The following is a 16,511-nucleotide window of genomic DNA, read 5'->3' as shown; positions in this document are numbered from 1 at the left end:
AGCGTCTGACCAGAACTGAAGAAGCAGCTTTGATGAGCTGAGAAACATATTTGACCAAATAAACTTTTGTCTGGTCGACAAACTGGACGACTGAGAAATTTCTCACATAAAGTGACCAATATAAATAAAGTAAGTGATGAGCTGCACTAAACCTGCACATGTCTGATCTCTGAAAACATGAACCATCTCCAACACGACACACACACAGAACACACTCACCTTCATCATTATCATCATCATCACCATCATCATCATCAACATCATCATCATCATCAACATCAACATCAACATCAATCATCATCATCATCACCATCATTATCATCATCATCATCATCATCATCAACATCCCTCTGTCACAGAGAGAACACTCATATTTCAGCTTGTAGTTTATGCAAATTAGTCATGTGGTTTTAAGTTTTGTTTCGGTAAAACATAAACAAAAGTGTCAAAGCTGCATTAAACACATGATAATGTCAAACAGCTGATGTGGCTCTAGAGTCGTTATGTTTATATGTTGTAAAGTTGAGATTATTTATGCAGATTAATAATAGCAATAATAATGATGATAACTTTAATATAAAACCATTTACGATTAATAGAAAATTTATAATTAATTCTCCCAACAATCAATTAAGAAAATTTAATTGAATTCCCATCCCTAATATGAACAGATGAGAAGGAGAGGAGGAGAAGAACAGAGGTGATAAGGAGAGAAAGTGCAGTGTTTATTTAGTGTTTAGTCATAACTGCACAGCCTTTACATTTTAGATCACAAACAGAATCAAACATGCAAAAGGCCATAACAGTTTGAGTCCATTTTCTGGTACGAGGTGATTACTTGACCTCGGAGTTGCTGAGGCGGTCGTCGAGTTCTTCAAAGTAAGTATCAGCGAATCGCAGAATCTGCTGCAGAGCTGAAAGTACCAGGATGTCCACAGGAAGCTCCAGCTCCAGCTCCTCACTGTAGTTCTTCAGAGGGAGAACACAGGACAGAGGCAGACCCAGACGAGCACTGGCCTCCTGCAACTAAACAACAAACAGTATTTGTATCATAAAAAGAAAATATTATTATTATGTCTGTGTGATCTCTGTTAACACGTGTGTACATGTGTGTACATGTGTGTACATGTGTGTACATGTGTGTACATTACATGTAATCTATCTGTCTGTCGTGTCATTAGGAGCGATACACGATGATGTTAAACATTCACACAAGCACATGAGACCACACATGAGGCTGATTTTGAGTGACAGAAATAAAATTTTGGCAAAATGACCGAGTCATCACATCATAATTTCACTTTGATTTTGATGGTGTCCTCTGTGGCTCAAAATATTATTTCCATAAAAAGGTGCATCCTTTTGTTCCTCAGACATCGGCCTGTCCATGTTTGTATAAATATCAGTATATTTAGTTTTCACATTGACATGTGACGTGTTGATGTGTTGTATGTGCTGCAACACAGACTTTTCGATTCATTTGGATTGAAATAAAGACTCGTTACCAGGTCCTTGATATATGGGCTCTTGTAGACGCTGGTCAGATCCTCCTTCACTATGGGACAGGCCTCGTCCACTTTGGTGACCAGGGCCAGCTGAGGGATGCCTGCACAGACACACTCACATTCAGAGTCGTTTACACACCACACGTGGACACTAGGGGGCGCACACTGACCCAGCAGGTTGGCTTTGCGACGCACAGCGGCGAGTTTGGCCTCCAGTTTGTCAGGCATGATGGAGATCTTACATCCATCCAGGACAAAGACCAAACAATGAATCTTGTCTTTGAGCTCAGGAGACGAACGATATCCATGAGTCTCAGAGTGAAGAGGAGCAGAGGCATTGAACTGAGGACGAGGAGGAGAGGAAGAGGAGGAGAGGAAGAGGAGGAGAGGAAGAGGAGAGGGGGAGGAAGAGGAGGAGAGGAAGGAGAGGGGAGGAAGAGGAGAGCTGTTTAGGTCACATGACAATTGTTTGATTAAGGAGAGAGAGTTTTACCTGGTAACAGTTCGGCATGTGGCCTTTGAGGATGCTGGTGATGTCATCAATATCAAGCCCCGCCCCCGTGCTGTCCTCCAATCCCATGGTGTCACACAGGATGATTGGCAGCGGCTTTCCTTCACGTCCGGCTTTCACCGAGTATGTGCGGAACTGAGGAGGACACAAAACACTTTAGTCAGCTGCCTCCTCAGACGTGGTGCTTAAACTGCAGAAGCCTCTGGAGGCAGCACACATCCACAAAACTGCAGATTTACCTTGTTTGCCCGAACACTGCCAGAGCAGTAGATAACAGTTAAACTAGGGCTGCAACTACAATCATTTTGTTATCGATTCATCTATGTAACCATTAAAGAGTCGTTTCTAAAGGTGCCGCGTCGCCGCGATCTACATGTGGCACATGTGGTTTTCCTAGTCGCCATCTTCAATTACTAATAATAATCACAGTGACTGCAGCTCTAATTAAAACCACATGTACAGTTTAGTGAAGAAAAAACGTATTTAGTGTTTAGTTCCACTTTAAATCATAGAGGTTGATATAAGACGTGGGTGGCCTGGGTGTTGTGTCCATCTTGGTGTCTTGTGTAGTACCTGTGTGGTGAGGCTGGTGGCGCTGGATCCTGCCATGGCCTGGATGGTCACATGACCTCTGAACACAGAGTTGATGGAGTTGAAGAAGCTGGACTTCCCGGCACCCACGGGTCCCATGAGCAGCACCCTCACCTTGGACACAGAGCTGCAGAGAGGCTTGTACGAGGAGACAGTGTCCATGAGCTCCCGCCTCCTCCTGCACAGAGACAGAACATTACAGTACACACAGTACACACAGTACACACAGTACACACAGTACACACAGTAGATTACTCTACTGTACTCTACAGTATCTGTTTTTAATATTCATCTTGATTTATGAACAAAATAGCTAAATAAAAACCCAGGATCTTGTAAAGTGGGTTAAAACAAATATTTTAAGACCACACACACAGGAGCAGTTACAGAGAAAGAAGCAATGTTTTTTTCAATAGAACGTGAACTGGAGCCAGAGTCGATGGAGCTGGAAGCACACCCATGCCCTCTACCTATTTGGAAACTTGACGGCTAGTGGGTTTATTTATTTAACCCTCTACAGCTCGAAAAAATGACAAAATGACAAAATATCCCCCAAATGCAAAGAAACTGTGCACGTAATAAATACTGATAGTTGAGTTTTCCGGGGAGGACTTCCTTCAGGAAAACGCTTTATTGATTTTGGAGCATGTCCCATAGCTGCGCTTGGATTATCCATTTCACTACATTTCCACTAACCCGGTTTTTTCATCTCGGTAAAAAATGATCACTACACTAGTCCATCTCAAAAAATAAGAACATCATGAAAATGTTCAATAATTGTTGTCACTCTTTTCAGAACGTTAAATCTATTCTGATTTTATGAGATGGACCAGTACTCAATAATAGTAAAATGAAGATTACACCACTGCATCACTGGGCACTTACTCTGAAAGCCAAACCATGGGCCTCCAGGGCTTCTCCAGCTCCACGTTCTCTGTCAAACACAACATGAGGAACATGAGACACACACACAACATGACAACATGAGGAACATGAGGAACATGAGGAACATTAGAGACAAACACACAGCTCTGTGGCTCCACCTGGCATCACCACATTAGTGGTAACAGGTTCAGAGTCTACACTCTGAAGTTCATAAATTCTGAAGTTGGATATATTCGGGGTGTAGTGGGCGTGGTACACGGGGATACACCGTCCACCATTTTATAACAAATATAAAATAGCTACAACTTAAATGTCAAACCGGAGCTACTGACAATGATGAAAACAACCTGCACAGGCTCATGAAATCTGCACTACTGTCCTATGTGACCTGAGACATGAGGGACCAGCCACCCAGGGCGCCACCTTGTGGGGGGCGGCATGAGACAACCCAGTCCTCACTTTTTTAAATTTTTATTTTGAGGGGATCTTACCCAGGGCGCTATTCAGTGTAGCATCACAACTGTTTGTACTGAAAGTTAGTTTTTTTGTTTTGTTTTTTAATAAACAAACAATCTATATGACACCTGTGTGTACTTTGGCATGAGTGAGGGGGGTGTTATTATGCCCCTAAAGCAGATTATGACACTAAAGCAGACACTGTACACACTGTACACACAGTGTCTGCTTTAGAACCTGAGCTGCAATACATAAATGAAAGGCTCAAGAATTCAGCTTTAAATTCAAAGTTCAGTCAATCCCTCTGCAGCTCAAATCTAAAGAAGACCATTAACACCTGAAAATAATAATACAAAAGCCTCACAGGAAGTCATTATTATTTGTCTGAAAAAATGCACACACTAAATCTATAGTTCCATCTTTCATATACTGAACAATAAGTGGAGCTGGTGATTATTGTAACAGGTGTATGACAGGTGCTGTGTAAGTGAAGGAGTTACCTTCCACCTGGTAAACCTCACACTCGATCAGCTGCAGGTCGTTGCCGTGCATTTCTTGAGCAGGAAAAGTGTAGTAGTTTCCTGGATTACTGTAAACAGTTGTGCCTCCGTTCATGAGAGCAAAATCTGCTCCAAAGTATGGGCCAGCTTTCCTGACCATTTGCAGAGCGCAGCTACTGTTGATGGTGGGATATTTGAGCAGAGCATCTCCTTTAAAGGTAAACAGAAAGGCCTTTGGATCGCTGACATAATTTCCGGTTTGATTGAAGGAGACGTTGGTGTATCCTCCGAACACATATCCGGAGCTGTTGTATCCCACAGAGATGGAGGGGCCTTCGGCCGTCAAAGCGCTGATGAAACGCTGCTCCACTGAAGCCGTGGATGGAAGCTTTAAAGAGCAGCTTCAGCTTCACTCCTCCTCCCAGCTCCCGGCACAGCGCCCTCTGCTGGACCCTCTTCAGGTTGGAGTTCATGACAACAGCTTCAAGAGAAAAGAAAGAAAAGAGTAGTTTGAGGATGTGCTTAAAGCAGAGCTATTCTGAAAATAAAGACTTTTGTTACAGTATGTTCAAATTTTTTCTTTTTCTTTTACCCTGTGAAGTTTTATTTGGAGTGATTCATGTTGGAGTAATTTTTATTCTCCTGTATTTAAAACATCACTGCTCAGATCTGCCCGTTTTCATCGTCCCTGGTACACGCCCACTGCTCTGCTCTTTTCATCCTTCTCCAGTTTATTTTTTTATCAGTGACACGTGGAGGACTCGGCGGCGTCGTTTCATCATTTTAGTGTAAATCATCAGGGGGCCGACAACACCCGACGTTTGTCCCCTGAGGAAAGCCATAGGCTGAAACGCGTCGGGACTTTGTAAGCTGTCCATTAAGACATGCCGTAAATTATGGCATTTTATTTTAACCAGTGAGTGCCTTGGGTTTTTTGCATCTTTTAAGCACCTGACGCTTTGTTGATGACCACTGGGTAAGTTTTCGAACACGGAAATCAGCAAACTTTAAAAAAAATTAATTTTAGGTGAATATTGTGATTTGATATGACCAAATTATAAGATCCAGCGGACACAAGCACAGAAGGTCTGCTTTAATAAAAACACAATGTCCAAAGTAATAGAGATGCACCGATCCAGCTTTTTTCTGCTCTGATACTGATGTACTAGTGTTCATGTCAGATTCAGGATTATACAACATGTCGCAGTTCTATTATTTTATCTGATCAGCTTTTCCTCTGTGGTTTCCGTCCCATATAAATATATATATATGGATTTTGTTGTGGCTTATATGTACCGATATAATGGGAGTTGGAGCTGCCGATATATTTAGTTTATTATTTAGATAATTCACTGTAAATCTTGAATTGTTTAAAAAAACTTAAGTTTGGCTCTAGTGGATTTTAAACTGGGTTTATTTAGGCAACATTTATTATTATTCTGCCTCTTTACATCATATGTCATAGGACTAAAGCAGGTCTAAAGCAGGTCTAAACCAGAACTGAACCAGGACTGAGTGTCAGGACTCGGTCTCTATCTCTCATCCGTCTCTTGAGCCCAAGATTAGTCCTGGTTTATTTATTTTATGCTGAACTACATCCAAATATGCAAGTTTTTTCTCTCCTATCCACACGCATATTTCTGAAAGTTTTGTTTTCAGCCGCTGCTGCTGTCAAACTACCAAGAGTCTGCACGCGACATGAAGAGAAAAAAGTGAGAGAAAGAGAAAACACAGCTCCCAATAAGGATCAGGCTCCCGTTGTTCTCTTCAAAGAGCCGCTTCGTTCGCGACCGACCCATCACTACTAGCTAGTAAAGAAACTACCGCTATTAGCCTTTAGCCGTAAATACGTGAGCGCCACGGTAATTAATTATATGTGTAAATGTTGATCATTCACACCTCTATTCACAGCTTATTTACATATCAGTGCAGGTCCAGTAACAAATATACGGCCAATATAATCACTTTACAACAGACCAATACAAAACAGTCTGTTGTGAGAACTACAGCAGCTAATCGCTAACCAATCAGAACGAACCAAAACCAGCTTCAAAGTCGACATATTTCCAACACTCAGCGCTCACACAGGCTCCTCCCACATCACAAGTCTGCACTAATAAACTTAATTTGAATCCAGACTCAAACCGATTGTCCGTAAAAAAAACATAATCTGTGTTGCGGAGTCCGCGGCTGTAACCGCCATCCGCGCATCTCTAGTACGAACACACACACACAGACAAATGACTCCACAGATAAACACTGATGACAACAAATGTATGGCTCTTTCATTTACATTTCCAATAAAAGAGCGCTATACTCTACGTTTTAATTCATTAATTAGTTTTGCGTATAACATGCGATTAATCGCTCAAACTCATGCGATTAATCACGATTAAATTTTTTAAATTTTTGCCCAGCCATAATATATATATATAAAAGTAGGAAGCGAGGAAAGAGAATTGAAAATCAACCCCCACTGAAGACAAATTGTGGACAGAGAGGACAAAGGTGACTGCACAGGCATGTTCTGTACTTGTTGAGATGTTCTGTACTTGTTGAGATGTTCTGTACTTGTTGAGATGTTCTGTACTTGTTGAGATGTTCTGTACTTGTTGAAATGTTCTGTACTTGTTGAGATGTTCTGTACTTGTTGAGATGTTCTGTACTTGTTGAGATGTTCTGTACTTGTTGAAATGTTCTGTACTTGTTGAGATGTTCTGTACTTGTTGAGATGTTCTGTACTTGTTGAGATGTTCTGTACTTGTTGAGATGTTCTGTACTTGTTGAGATGTTCTGTACTTGTTGAAATGTTCTGTACTTGTTGAGATGTTCTGTACTTGTTGAGATGTTCTGTACTTGTTGAGATGTTCTGTACTTGTTGAAATGTTCTGTACTTGTTGAGATGTTCTGTACTTGTTGAAATGTTCTGTACTTGTTGAGATGTTCTGTACTTGTTGAGATGTTCTGTACTTGTTGAAATGTTCTGTACTTGTTGAAATGTTCTGTACTTGTTGAGATGTTCTGTACTTGTTGAGATGTTCTGTACTTGTTGAAATGTTCTGTACTTGTTGAGATGTTCTGTACTTGTTGAGATGATCTGTACTTGATGAGATGAAAAAGGATGTGTGTTTTTATTACAATCCGACTCATATTCACGGCGAATAACGAGGAAATTTATTTTGAGGCGCCAAAATGCAAAGATACGAGACACACCCCGTCCCCCTCTGGAGACTATCGATCCTATCGATACGTGAACCGCCCCTGTCCGAGTCTGGACACACTGCACGCGCCAGCGTTTAGGGCCTATTTACAAACCTATTTAGTTGGTTAGTTTCACTGTGGACCTGATACAACCGGCTAAACGCGCCCAGTCAAGTCAAGTCAGATGATCTCTCCCATAAACAAACACAGAGGCAGAGCTGCGCTGCACGTCCCGCTGCAGCTGCAGGTGCAGCCGCTCTCGCCATGACGCGCGGCTGTGGTTTCGCGAGATTACGCGCGTACACTCGTGCAGTGGAGCCAGGGCCGTACGTTTGTTTCTCAATGGGAAATATCATCAGACTTGACTGGGCGCGTTTACAACAGGTCCACAGTAAAAAACTAACCACATGAACAGACTTGGATTTACCGTGTGTACAGGCGGATCACGGCAAACGCCAGGATTTCAGAAGTACATTTCAAAACACTAATGAACAGTTTTTCTAAACCAAACGACACAGAACTGCCCCAGGTGGACGTTGTACTGATGATAAACGCACAAATACAACAATAGACTCGTGCTCTCTGTGTGTTTTGACGAGGACACGCGCCTGCGCTCACGTAGAGCGTCAGAAAACAGGATGGATCCTCTTTTCTGAAATCTACGCGCGCAGGACACGCTGCTCCATTCCCTCGCCTGGCGCGCGCAGTGGAGCCGCTCTCATTCACTTTTAATGCATTTTAAAAATTAAACGTCCAAAAGTTCCAGTTTTTACTCAGTGGAGACAGATTCAGCGTGTGGTCCACAGTCCAGGCGCGTGTCACTGCAGATACAGTGAGTCTCGAGACGTGATGAGATAAAGAAACATGTTACTAGAACAAAGTTTGAGGAGCACTGATTTAAACAACAGCACATGTGACAGAGGAGGAAGGAGCTGGACTAAAATGTAAATAAATCAACACTGAAATAAAAGTAGCATAAACTCATAACGTACCGAAAACACACAGCAGTTTCCCGTGAGCACGACAGTTTCGATTTCCAACACAAATGACCAGAAACAGAACAGAGCAGAACCTCCGGAAGTGCATTTCAAAATAAAAGTTTGGAGCGTAGATTAGAGTTAGACAATTCATGTTCATCACACAGTGACATTTGAAGTGGAATAAACCAGAGGGAATTAAAATATGCATCAAGAAAAATAATATAGACAGTTTAATAAATAATAATATAAATATATACATTTACTGGGTGTTCCATAAATAACAGACAGTGTCTTTTGCAGAGTTCACTTTAAAACTGTAATATCTTGTGGTTATTAAAATCTGTTCAGGTTCACATTGTTATGATGATACTTTTACTTTTACTTGTGTATTTTTTGAGTATTTATTTTACTTAAGTAAGAAAATTATGAACTTCTTCCACCGCTGTGTCCAGGTGCAAGAAAATAAGAATAAAAAGTTTTGTAATTTGGAAAAACGACTCCTCAAGTAAAAATAATTAACCTCCTCTTTCTGTTTTATTTTCTTTATTAACTCTGAATACATGAAATATTTAAAGTTGCACTGTGTAACTTTCATTACAAGACTGAGTCCAAGCTCCTTCAAGACCGAGACAAGACCGAGTCCAAGCGCCTTCAAGACCGAGTCCAAGCTCCTTTAAGACCAAGACAAGACCGAGTCCAAGCGCCTTCAAGACCGAGACAAGACCAAGTCCAAGCTCCTTCAAGACCGAGACGAGACCAAGACAAGTCCGAGTCCAAGCGCCTTCAAGACCGAGACAAGACCGAGAAAAAAATGAGTCCAAGCTCCTTCAAGACCGAGACAAGACCGAGTCCAAGCAGTTTTACCGAACAATGAGTTTATAAAATTACAAAAAAAAAAAAAAGTCAATAAAATCTATAAAATGAGTGAAAAATGACTTCAACTTTACAAAATCTTTATTAAAATATTTACAAAATGAAATTATACAACATATTAAAGCCCCATTCCCCTTTTTGTTCCCTGTAGACCTTTTTAAAATTAAAATATTATGAATTTAAAACAAAACAAAACGAGAGATAATCGATAACGGACGTGGTCACAGGTCGATAAAAACTACAGGAGCACCTCATGTTTTAACACTTTCAGCTGCAGCCGTTCTGTTTTGTGTTTTGAAATTTTTAAAATGTTGAATTTAAAAATGTAAATAAAAAACACAGACTCTGACTGACCTGGAATGTTCCGCAGTGTGACTTTAAACAGCTCAAACTTACATTTATTCAATTATACAGGTGGTTTTACAGCTCAAAAACACCTCGGAAAACAAAAACAAACACTCCGACTGTGAGCGGGTTTTGTTTAATGCCACACTGCGGAACATTCCAGACAAAGCGGTAACATCTCCACGTTGAAAAGCATTTGAAAAGTTCCACAATCCACCTTTAAAATACACGACAGGTTAGACTCATTTCACTAAAACACCATTATATTTTATTAAAAGATCTTTCTAGTTTTTATTTTATTTACATTTTTGGTGAAGTTTATAATTTAGTTTATATTAATTATGAATCCGTGTTTCATTCGTTCATTTGTTTTTCAAAATAAAACCAAAAGAAAATAACAGTTTTCTTCATTATTTGTCTCCAAAACCAAAATGAAAAAACAGATAATGATTCGTTTTTTCAGTTTTCGATTTTGTGTTTAAATGAAAAATGGAAAAAAACGGATAACGGGCTGAACCAGGACTAAACCAAGATTAAAACAAGACTAAACCGTTTTCATTCCTGATCCTGGTCTCAGTCCCAGTCTCGTCCTGGCCTCAGTCCCAGTCTCGGTCTTGGCCTCAGTCCTGGTGTCAGTCCCGGTCTAAATCCTAGTCTCAGTCCCAGTCTGGTTCCAATCTGGTCCTGGACCTAGTTTATTCCTGGTTTAGTCCTGGTTCAGTCCTGGTCTAGTCCTGGTTTAGACCTGGTTCAGTCCTGGTTTAGTCCTGGTTCAGTCCTGGTCTAGTCCTGGTTTAGACCTGGTTCAGTCCTGGTTTAGTCCTGGTTCAGTCCTGGTTCAGTCCTGGTCTAGTCCTGGTTTAGACCTGGTTCAGTCCTGGTTCAGTCCTGGTTTAGTCCTGGTTCAGTCCTGTTTTAGTCCTGTTTTAGTCCTGTATTAGTCCTGGCTCAGTCCTGGTTCAGTCCTGGTTTAGTCCTGGTTCAGTACTGGTCTAGTCCTGGTTTAGACCTGGTTCAGTCCTGGTTTAGTCCTGGTTCAGTCCTGGTTCAGTCCTGGTCTAGTCCTGGTTTAGACCTGGTTCAGTCCTGTTTTAGTCCTGTTTTAGTCCTGTATTAGTCCTGGCTCAGTCCTGGTCTAGTCCTGGTTTAGACCTGGTTCAGTCCTGTTTTAGTCCTGTTTTAGTCCTGTTTTAGTCCTGTATTAGTCCTGGCTCAGTCCTGGTTTAGTCCTGGTTCAGTCCTGGCTCAGTCCTGGTTCAGTCCTGGTTTAGTCCTGAATTTAGTCCCAGTTTAGTCCAGATTTTGATGTGTGTGAATCCTCTATACACTCAGTGTTCGTGTTTGGAGGGGGCTCTCTGCTGCTCCCTGCAGTACAGGTGGGTGTACTGCAGCTCAGTGTTCGTGTTTGGAGGGGGCTCTCTGCTGCTCCCTGCAGTACAGGTGGGTGTACTGCAGCTCAGTGTTCGTGTTTGGAGGGGGCTCTCTGCTGCTCCCTGTAGTACAGGTCGGTGTACTGCAGCAGTAGCTCCAGCGCTCGCAGCAGCAGGACGTCTGAGCTCAGGTCCAGCTCGAGTTCACACCAGTAGTTCCTCACTGGCACCACGGAGGACGGGGACATGCCCACCAGCTCCGCCGCTTTAAACATCTGCAAACACACACAGGTTTTATTGTACAGCATACAGTACAAAATATCTTACAAAAATAAGTCGTACACAAAATAATTCTACAAAAATAAATCGTACACAAAATAATTCTACAAAAATAAATCGTACACAAAATAAGTCGTACACAAAATAATTCTACAAAAATAAATCGTACACAAATAATTCTACAAAAATAAGTCGTACACAAAATAATTCTACAAAAAAAAATCGTACACAAAATAATCTACAAAAATAAGTCGTACACAAAATAATTCTACAAAAATAAGTCGTACACAAAATAATTCTACAAAAATAAGTCGTACACAAAATAATTCTACAAAAATAAATCGTACACAAAATAATTCTAAAAAAAATAAGTCGTACACAAAATAATTCTACAAAAATAAGTCGTACACAAAATAATTCTACAAAAATAAATCGTACACAAAATAATTCTACAAAAATAAATCGTACACAAAATAATTCTACAAAAATAAGTCGTACACAAAACAATTCTACAAAAATAAGTCGTACACAAAATAATTCTACAAAAATAAGTCGTACACAAAATAATTCTACAAAAATAAGTCGTACACAAAATAATCCTACAAAAATAAGTCGTACACAAAGTAATTCTACAAAAATAAGTCGTACACAAAATAATCCTACAAAAATAAGTCGTACACAAAATAATTCTACAAAAATAAGTCGTACACAAAATAATTCTACAAAAATAAGTCGTACACAAAATAATTCTCCAAAAATAAGTCGTACACAAAATAATTCTACAAAAATAAGTCGTACACAAAATAATTCTACAAAAATAAATCGTACACAAAATAATTCTACAAAAATAAGTCGTACACAAAATAATTCTACAAAAATAAGTCGTACACAAAATAATTCTACAAAAATAAGTCGTACACAAAATAATTCTACAAAAAATAAGTCGTACACAAATAATTCTACAAAAATAAGTCGTACAAAAATAATTCTACAAAAATAAGTCGTACACAAAATAATCTACAAAATAAGTCGTACACAAAGTAATTCTACAAAAAAAAGTCGTACACAAAATAATTCTACAAAAATAAGTCGTACACAAAATAATCCTACAAAAATAAGTCGTACACAAAGTAATTCTACAAAAATAAGTCATACACAAAATAATTCTACAAAAATAAGTCGTACACAAAATAATCCTACAAAAATAAATCGTACACAAAGTAATCCTACAAAAATAAGTCGTACACAAAATAATTCTACAAAAACTAAGTCGTACACAAAATAATTCTACAAAAATAAGTCGTACACAAAGTAATTCTACAAAAATAAGTCGTACACAAAATAATTCTACAAAAATAAGTCGTACACAAAATAATTCTACAAAAATAAATCGTACACAAAATAATTCTACAAAATAAGAAATACATTAAAATCACAAAACAAACAAATCAAAACATAAAACTAAATGCGAGAGAAGAATGAGAGATGAAAACCTTTCAGTCAGTTTTGAGTCTGGATTTAAACAGAGTCAGAGTCAAGTCTGTTTCACAACCAGGACTGAACCAGAACTAAACAGGATTAAATTAAACAAGACTAAACCAGGACTAAACCAGGACTAAACCAGGATTAAACCAGGACAAATCCAGGACTAAACCAGGACTAAACCAGGATTGAACCAGGACTAAACCAAAACTTATCCAGGACTAAACAGGATTAAATTAAACAAGACTAAACCAGGACTAAACCAGGACTAAACCAGGACTAAACCAGGATTAAACCAGGATTGAACCAGGACTAAACCAAAACTTATCCAGGACTAAACAGGATTAAATTAAACAGGACTAAACCAGGACTAAACCAAAACTAAACCAGGACTAAACCAGCACTGAACCAGGACTAAACCAGGATTAAATTAAACAGGACTAAACCAGGACTAAACCAGGATTGAACCAAGACTGAACCAGGACTCAACCAGGACTAACCCAGGTCAAACAAATACCTGGATAAGTCTCTCCAAATCTAATTTAGACAGTAAACTTTAGATTTTTTCAGGGTTTTTTTTAGCTGATAAAAATTTGCACTATTTATGATCTTCATTTAAATAGGGCCCAGGAGAGATCGCTAGATTACTCAAACATGCATGGACGATCTAAAACCTCTCCAGACACAATGTTATAACATGTTAGAAACCTAAAAAAAAATCAATCAATCAATCAATCAATATCCCTTCTTTAAGCTTTTTTCGGCTTTTATAACCTACGATTTTTTTCCATCGTTTTTTTTTTTTTTACAAAGATTTAAAAATAATCGTTTGTGGCTCGTTACCGCTTGTCGAACGATGATGCTCTTGTAAACCTCGGACGTGTCCTTCTGAGTTTCGTTACAGATTTTGTCCACATGAGTCAGGAGGACGACCTGATGAACACCTTTAAAAACACGACAACAAATATGTCAGGAAAATGATAAAATAATAACAGGTTAAAATTAAAAGACTGAACCAAGACTAAACCAGGACTAAACCAGGACTAAACCAGGAATAAACCAGGAATAAACCAGGACTAAACCAGGACTAAACCAGAACTGAACCAAGACTGGACCAGGACTGGACCAGGACTGGACCAGGTCTAAACGAAGACTACACCAGAACTGGACAAGGACTAAACCAAGACTACACCAGGACTACACCAGAACTGGACCAGGACTAAACCAGGACCTAACCAGGACTAAACCAGGACTGGACCAGGACTAAACCAAGACTACACCAGAACTGGGCCAGATCTAAACCAGGACTAAACCAGGACTGAACCAAGACTGGACCAGGACGGGACCAGGACTAAACCAAGACTACACCAGGACTACACCAGAACTGGACCAGGTCTAAACCAGGTCTAAACCAGGACTAAACCAGGACTAAACTAGGTCTAAACCAGGTCTAAACTAGGTCTAAACCAGGACTAAACCAAGACTAATTCAGGTCTAAACCAGGACTAATTCAGGTCTAAACCAGGACTGAACCACGACTGAACCAGGACTGGACCAGGTCTAAACCAGGATTAAACCAGGATTAAACCAGGACTAAACCAGGTCTAAACCAGGTCTAAACCAGGTCTAAACCAGGACTAAACCAGGACTGAACCAAGACTGGACCAGGACTGGACCAGGACTGGACCAGGTCTAAACCAAGACTACACCAGAACTGGACCAGGACTAAACCAAGACTACACCAGAACTGGACCAGGACTAAACCAAGACTACACCAGGACTACACCAGAACTGGACCAGGACTAAACCAGGACATAACCAGGACTAAACCAGGACTGGACCAGGACTAAACCAAGACTACACCAGGACTACACCAGAACTGGACCAGGACTAAACCAGGACATAACCAGGACTAAACCAGGACTGGACCAGGACTAAACCAAGACTACACCAGAACTGGGCCAGATCTAAACCAGGACTAAACCAGGACTGAACCAAGACTGGACCAGGACGGGACCAGGACTAAACCAAGACTACACCAGGACTACACCAGAACTGGACCAGGTCTAAACCAGGTCTAAACCAGGACTAAACCAGGACTAAACTAGGTCTAAACCAGGTCTAAACTAGGTCTAAACCAGGACTAAACCAGGACTAAACCAGGACTAAACCAAGACTAATTCAGGTCTAAACCAGGACTAATTCAGGTCTAAACCAGGACTGAACCACGACTGAACCAGGACTGGACCAGGTCTAAACCAGGATTAAACCAGGATTAAACCAGGACTAAACCAGGTCTAAACCAGGTCTAAACCAGGACTAAACCAGGACTGAACCAAGACTGGACCAGGACTGGACCAGGACTGGACCAGGTCTAAACCAAGACTACACCAGAACTGGACCAGGACTAAACCAAGACTACACCAGAACTGGACCAGGACTAAACCAAGACTACACCAGGACTACACCAGAACTGGACCAGGACTAAACCAGGACCTAACCAGGACTAAACCAGGACTGGACCAGGACTAAACCAAGACTACACCAGAACTGGGCCAGATCTAAACCAGGACTAAACCAGGACTGAACCAAGACTGGACCAGAGTGGGACCAGGACTAAACCAAGACTACACCAGGACTACACCAGAACTGGACCAGGTCTAAACCAGGACTAAACCAGGACTAAACTAGGTCTAAACCAGGTCTAAACTAGGTCTAAACCAGGACTAAACCAGGACTAAACTAGGTCTAAACCAGGTTTAAACTAGGTCTAAACCAGGACTAAACCAGGACTAAACTAGGTCTAAACCAGGTCTAAACTAGGTCTAAACCAGGACTAAACCAGGACTACACCAGGACGCCCTGAATAATTCAAGTATTTTCCTCCAGTGCGTTTTCTGATCTGACCAGACTTTAGGAGTTGAAGAGGAGGAGTCAGTGTGGAGCAGGACTCACCCAGGTCGGTGATGAAGCTCCTCAGCTGCTGGAGGAAGACTCTGGTGCTGTCGGAGCAGGTGGAGACTTTGGAGGCGTCCAGGACAAAAGCCACACAGTGCATGTGCTCCCTCAGGCCCGGGCGCTTTATGTAGCCCTCTGTGTCTGAGCACAGAGCCTGATCCACTCGGAACTGCACACACAACAGCAGCACATGAGACCAGCACGATTCTACAGCTCCTCTAAAGCTTTTACAGAGTATCACACGTTAACCTTCTACTTACCCACCCTGCAAAAAAGCTCTGGCAAAATTTAAGATCTAAACCAGGGGTGCTCACACTTTTTCCGCATGCGAGCTACTTACAAAATGATCTACCTAATACAAAGCCAAGCAAACTGCACTGAAACACTCTGTGCCCCTTTTTTGGACCCTCACCCACAGTTTGAGAACCTCTTCTTTAAGAGAACTTCCTCTGGCACTTTACACAAAACTGTGAAAAAAGTGAAGGAAGATTTTTAAACCTGTTTTTTAAAGTTTCAAACTGGAGTTGCATTCTTTTCTGGTTTTGCAGTGATATTTACCAGCCTCTGCACGTTTA

General features: G+C 40.7%; 1 protein-coding gene and 1 pseudogene across 1 annotated transcript in view; both read right to left on the bottom strand.

Annotated features, from left to right (window-relative positions):
* Nucleotides 1-717: 717 nt before the first annotated feature.
* On the bottom strand, nucleotides 718-8,712 carry LOC129412119 (interferon-induced protein 44-like; annotated as a pseudogene).
* Nucleotides 8,713-9,565: 853 nt separating this feature from the next.
* Nucleotides 9,566-16,511, bottom strand: part of LOC129412150 (interferon-induced protein 44-like) — a 9,655-nt gene continuing 2,709 nt past the window's right edge. Inside the window, exons 2-4 of the mRNA XM_055165262.1 lie at nucleotides 15,934-16,154; nucleotides 13,822-13,922; nucleotides 9,566-11,492 (exon numbers count right to left, since the gene is read on the bottom strand). Coding sequence (XP_055021237.1) covers nucleotides 11,304-11,492; nucleotides 13,822-13,922; nucleotides 15,934-16,154 — 511 coding nt within the window. The 3' untranslated portion in view covers nucleotides 9,566-11,303. The remainder of the gene's footprint in view (nucleotides 11,493-13,821; nucleotides 13,923-15,933; nucleotides 16,155-16,511) is intronic.

This window comes from Boleophthalmus pectinirostris, unplaced genomic scaffold (assembly GCF_026225935.1).
Source record: "Boleophthalmus pectinirostris isolate CB_2022bp ecotype Guang Dong unplaced genomic scaffold, ASM2622593v1 HiC_scaffold_7, whole genome shotgun sequence".
NCBI lineage: Eukaryota > Metazoa > Chordata > Actinopteri > Gobiiformes > Gobiidae > Boleophthalmus > Boleophthalmus pectinirostris.
The sequence above is the reverse complement of the archived record's forward strand: the minus strand, read 5'-3'. Positions and strand labels throughout refer to the sequence as shown.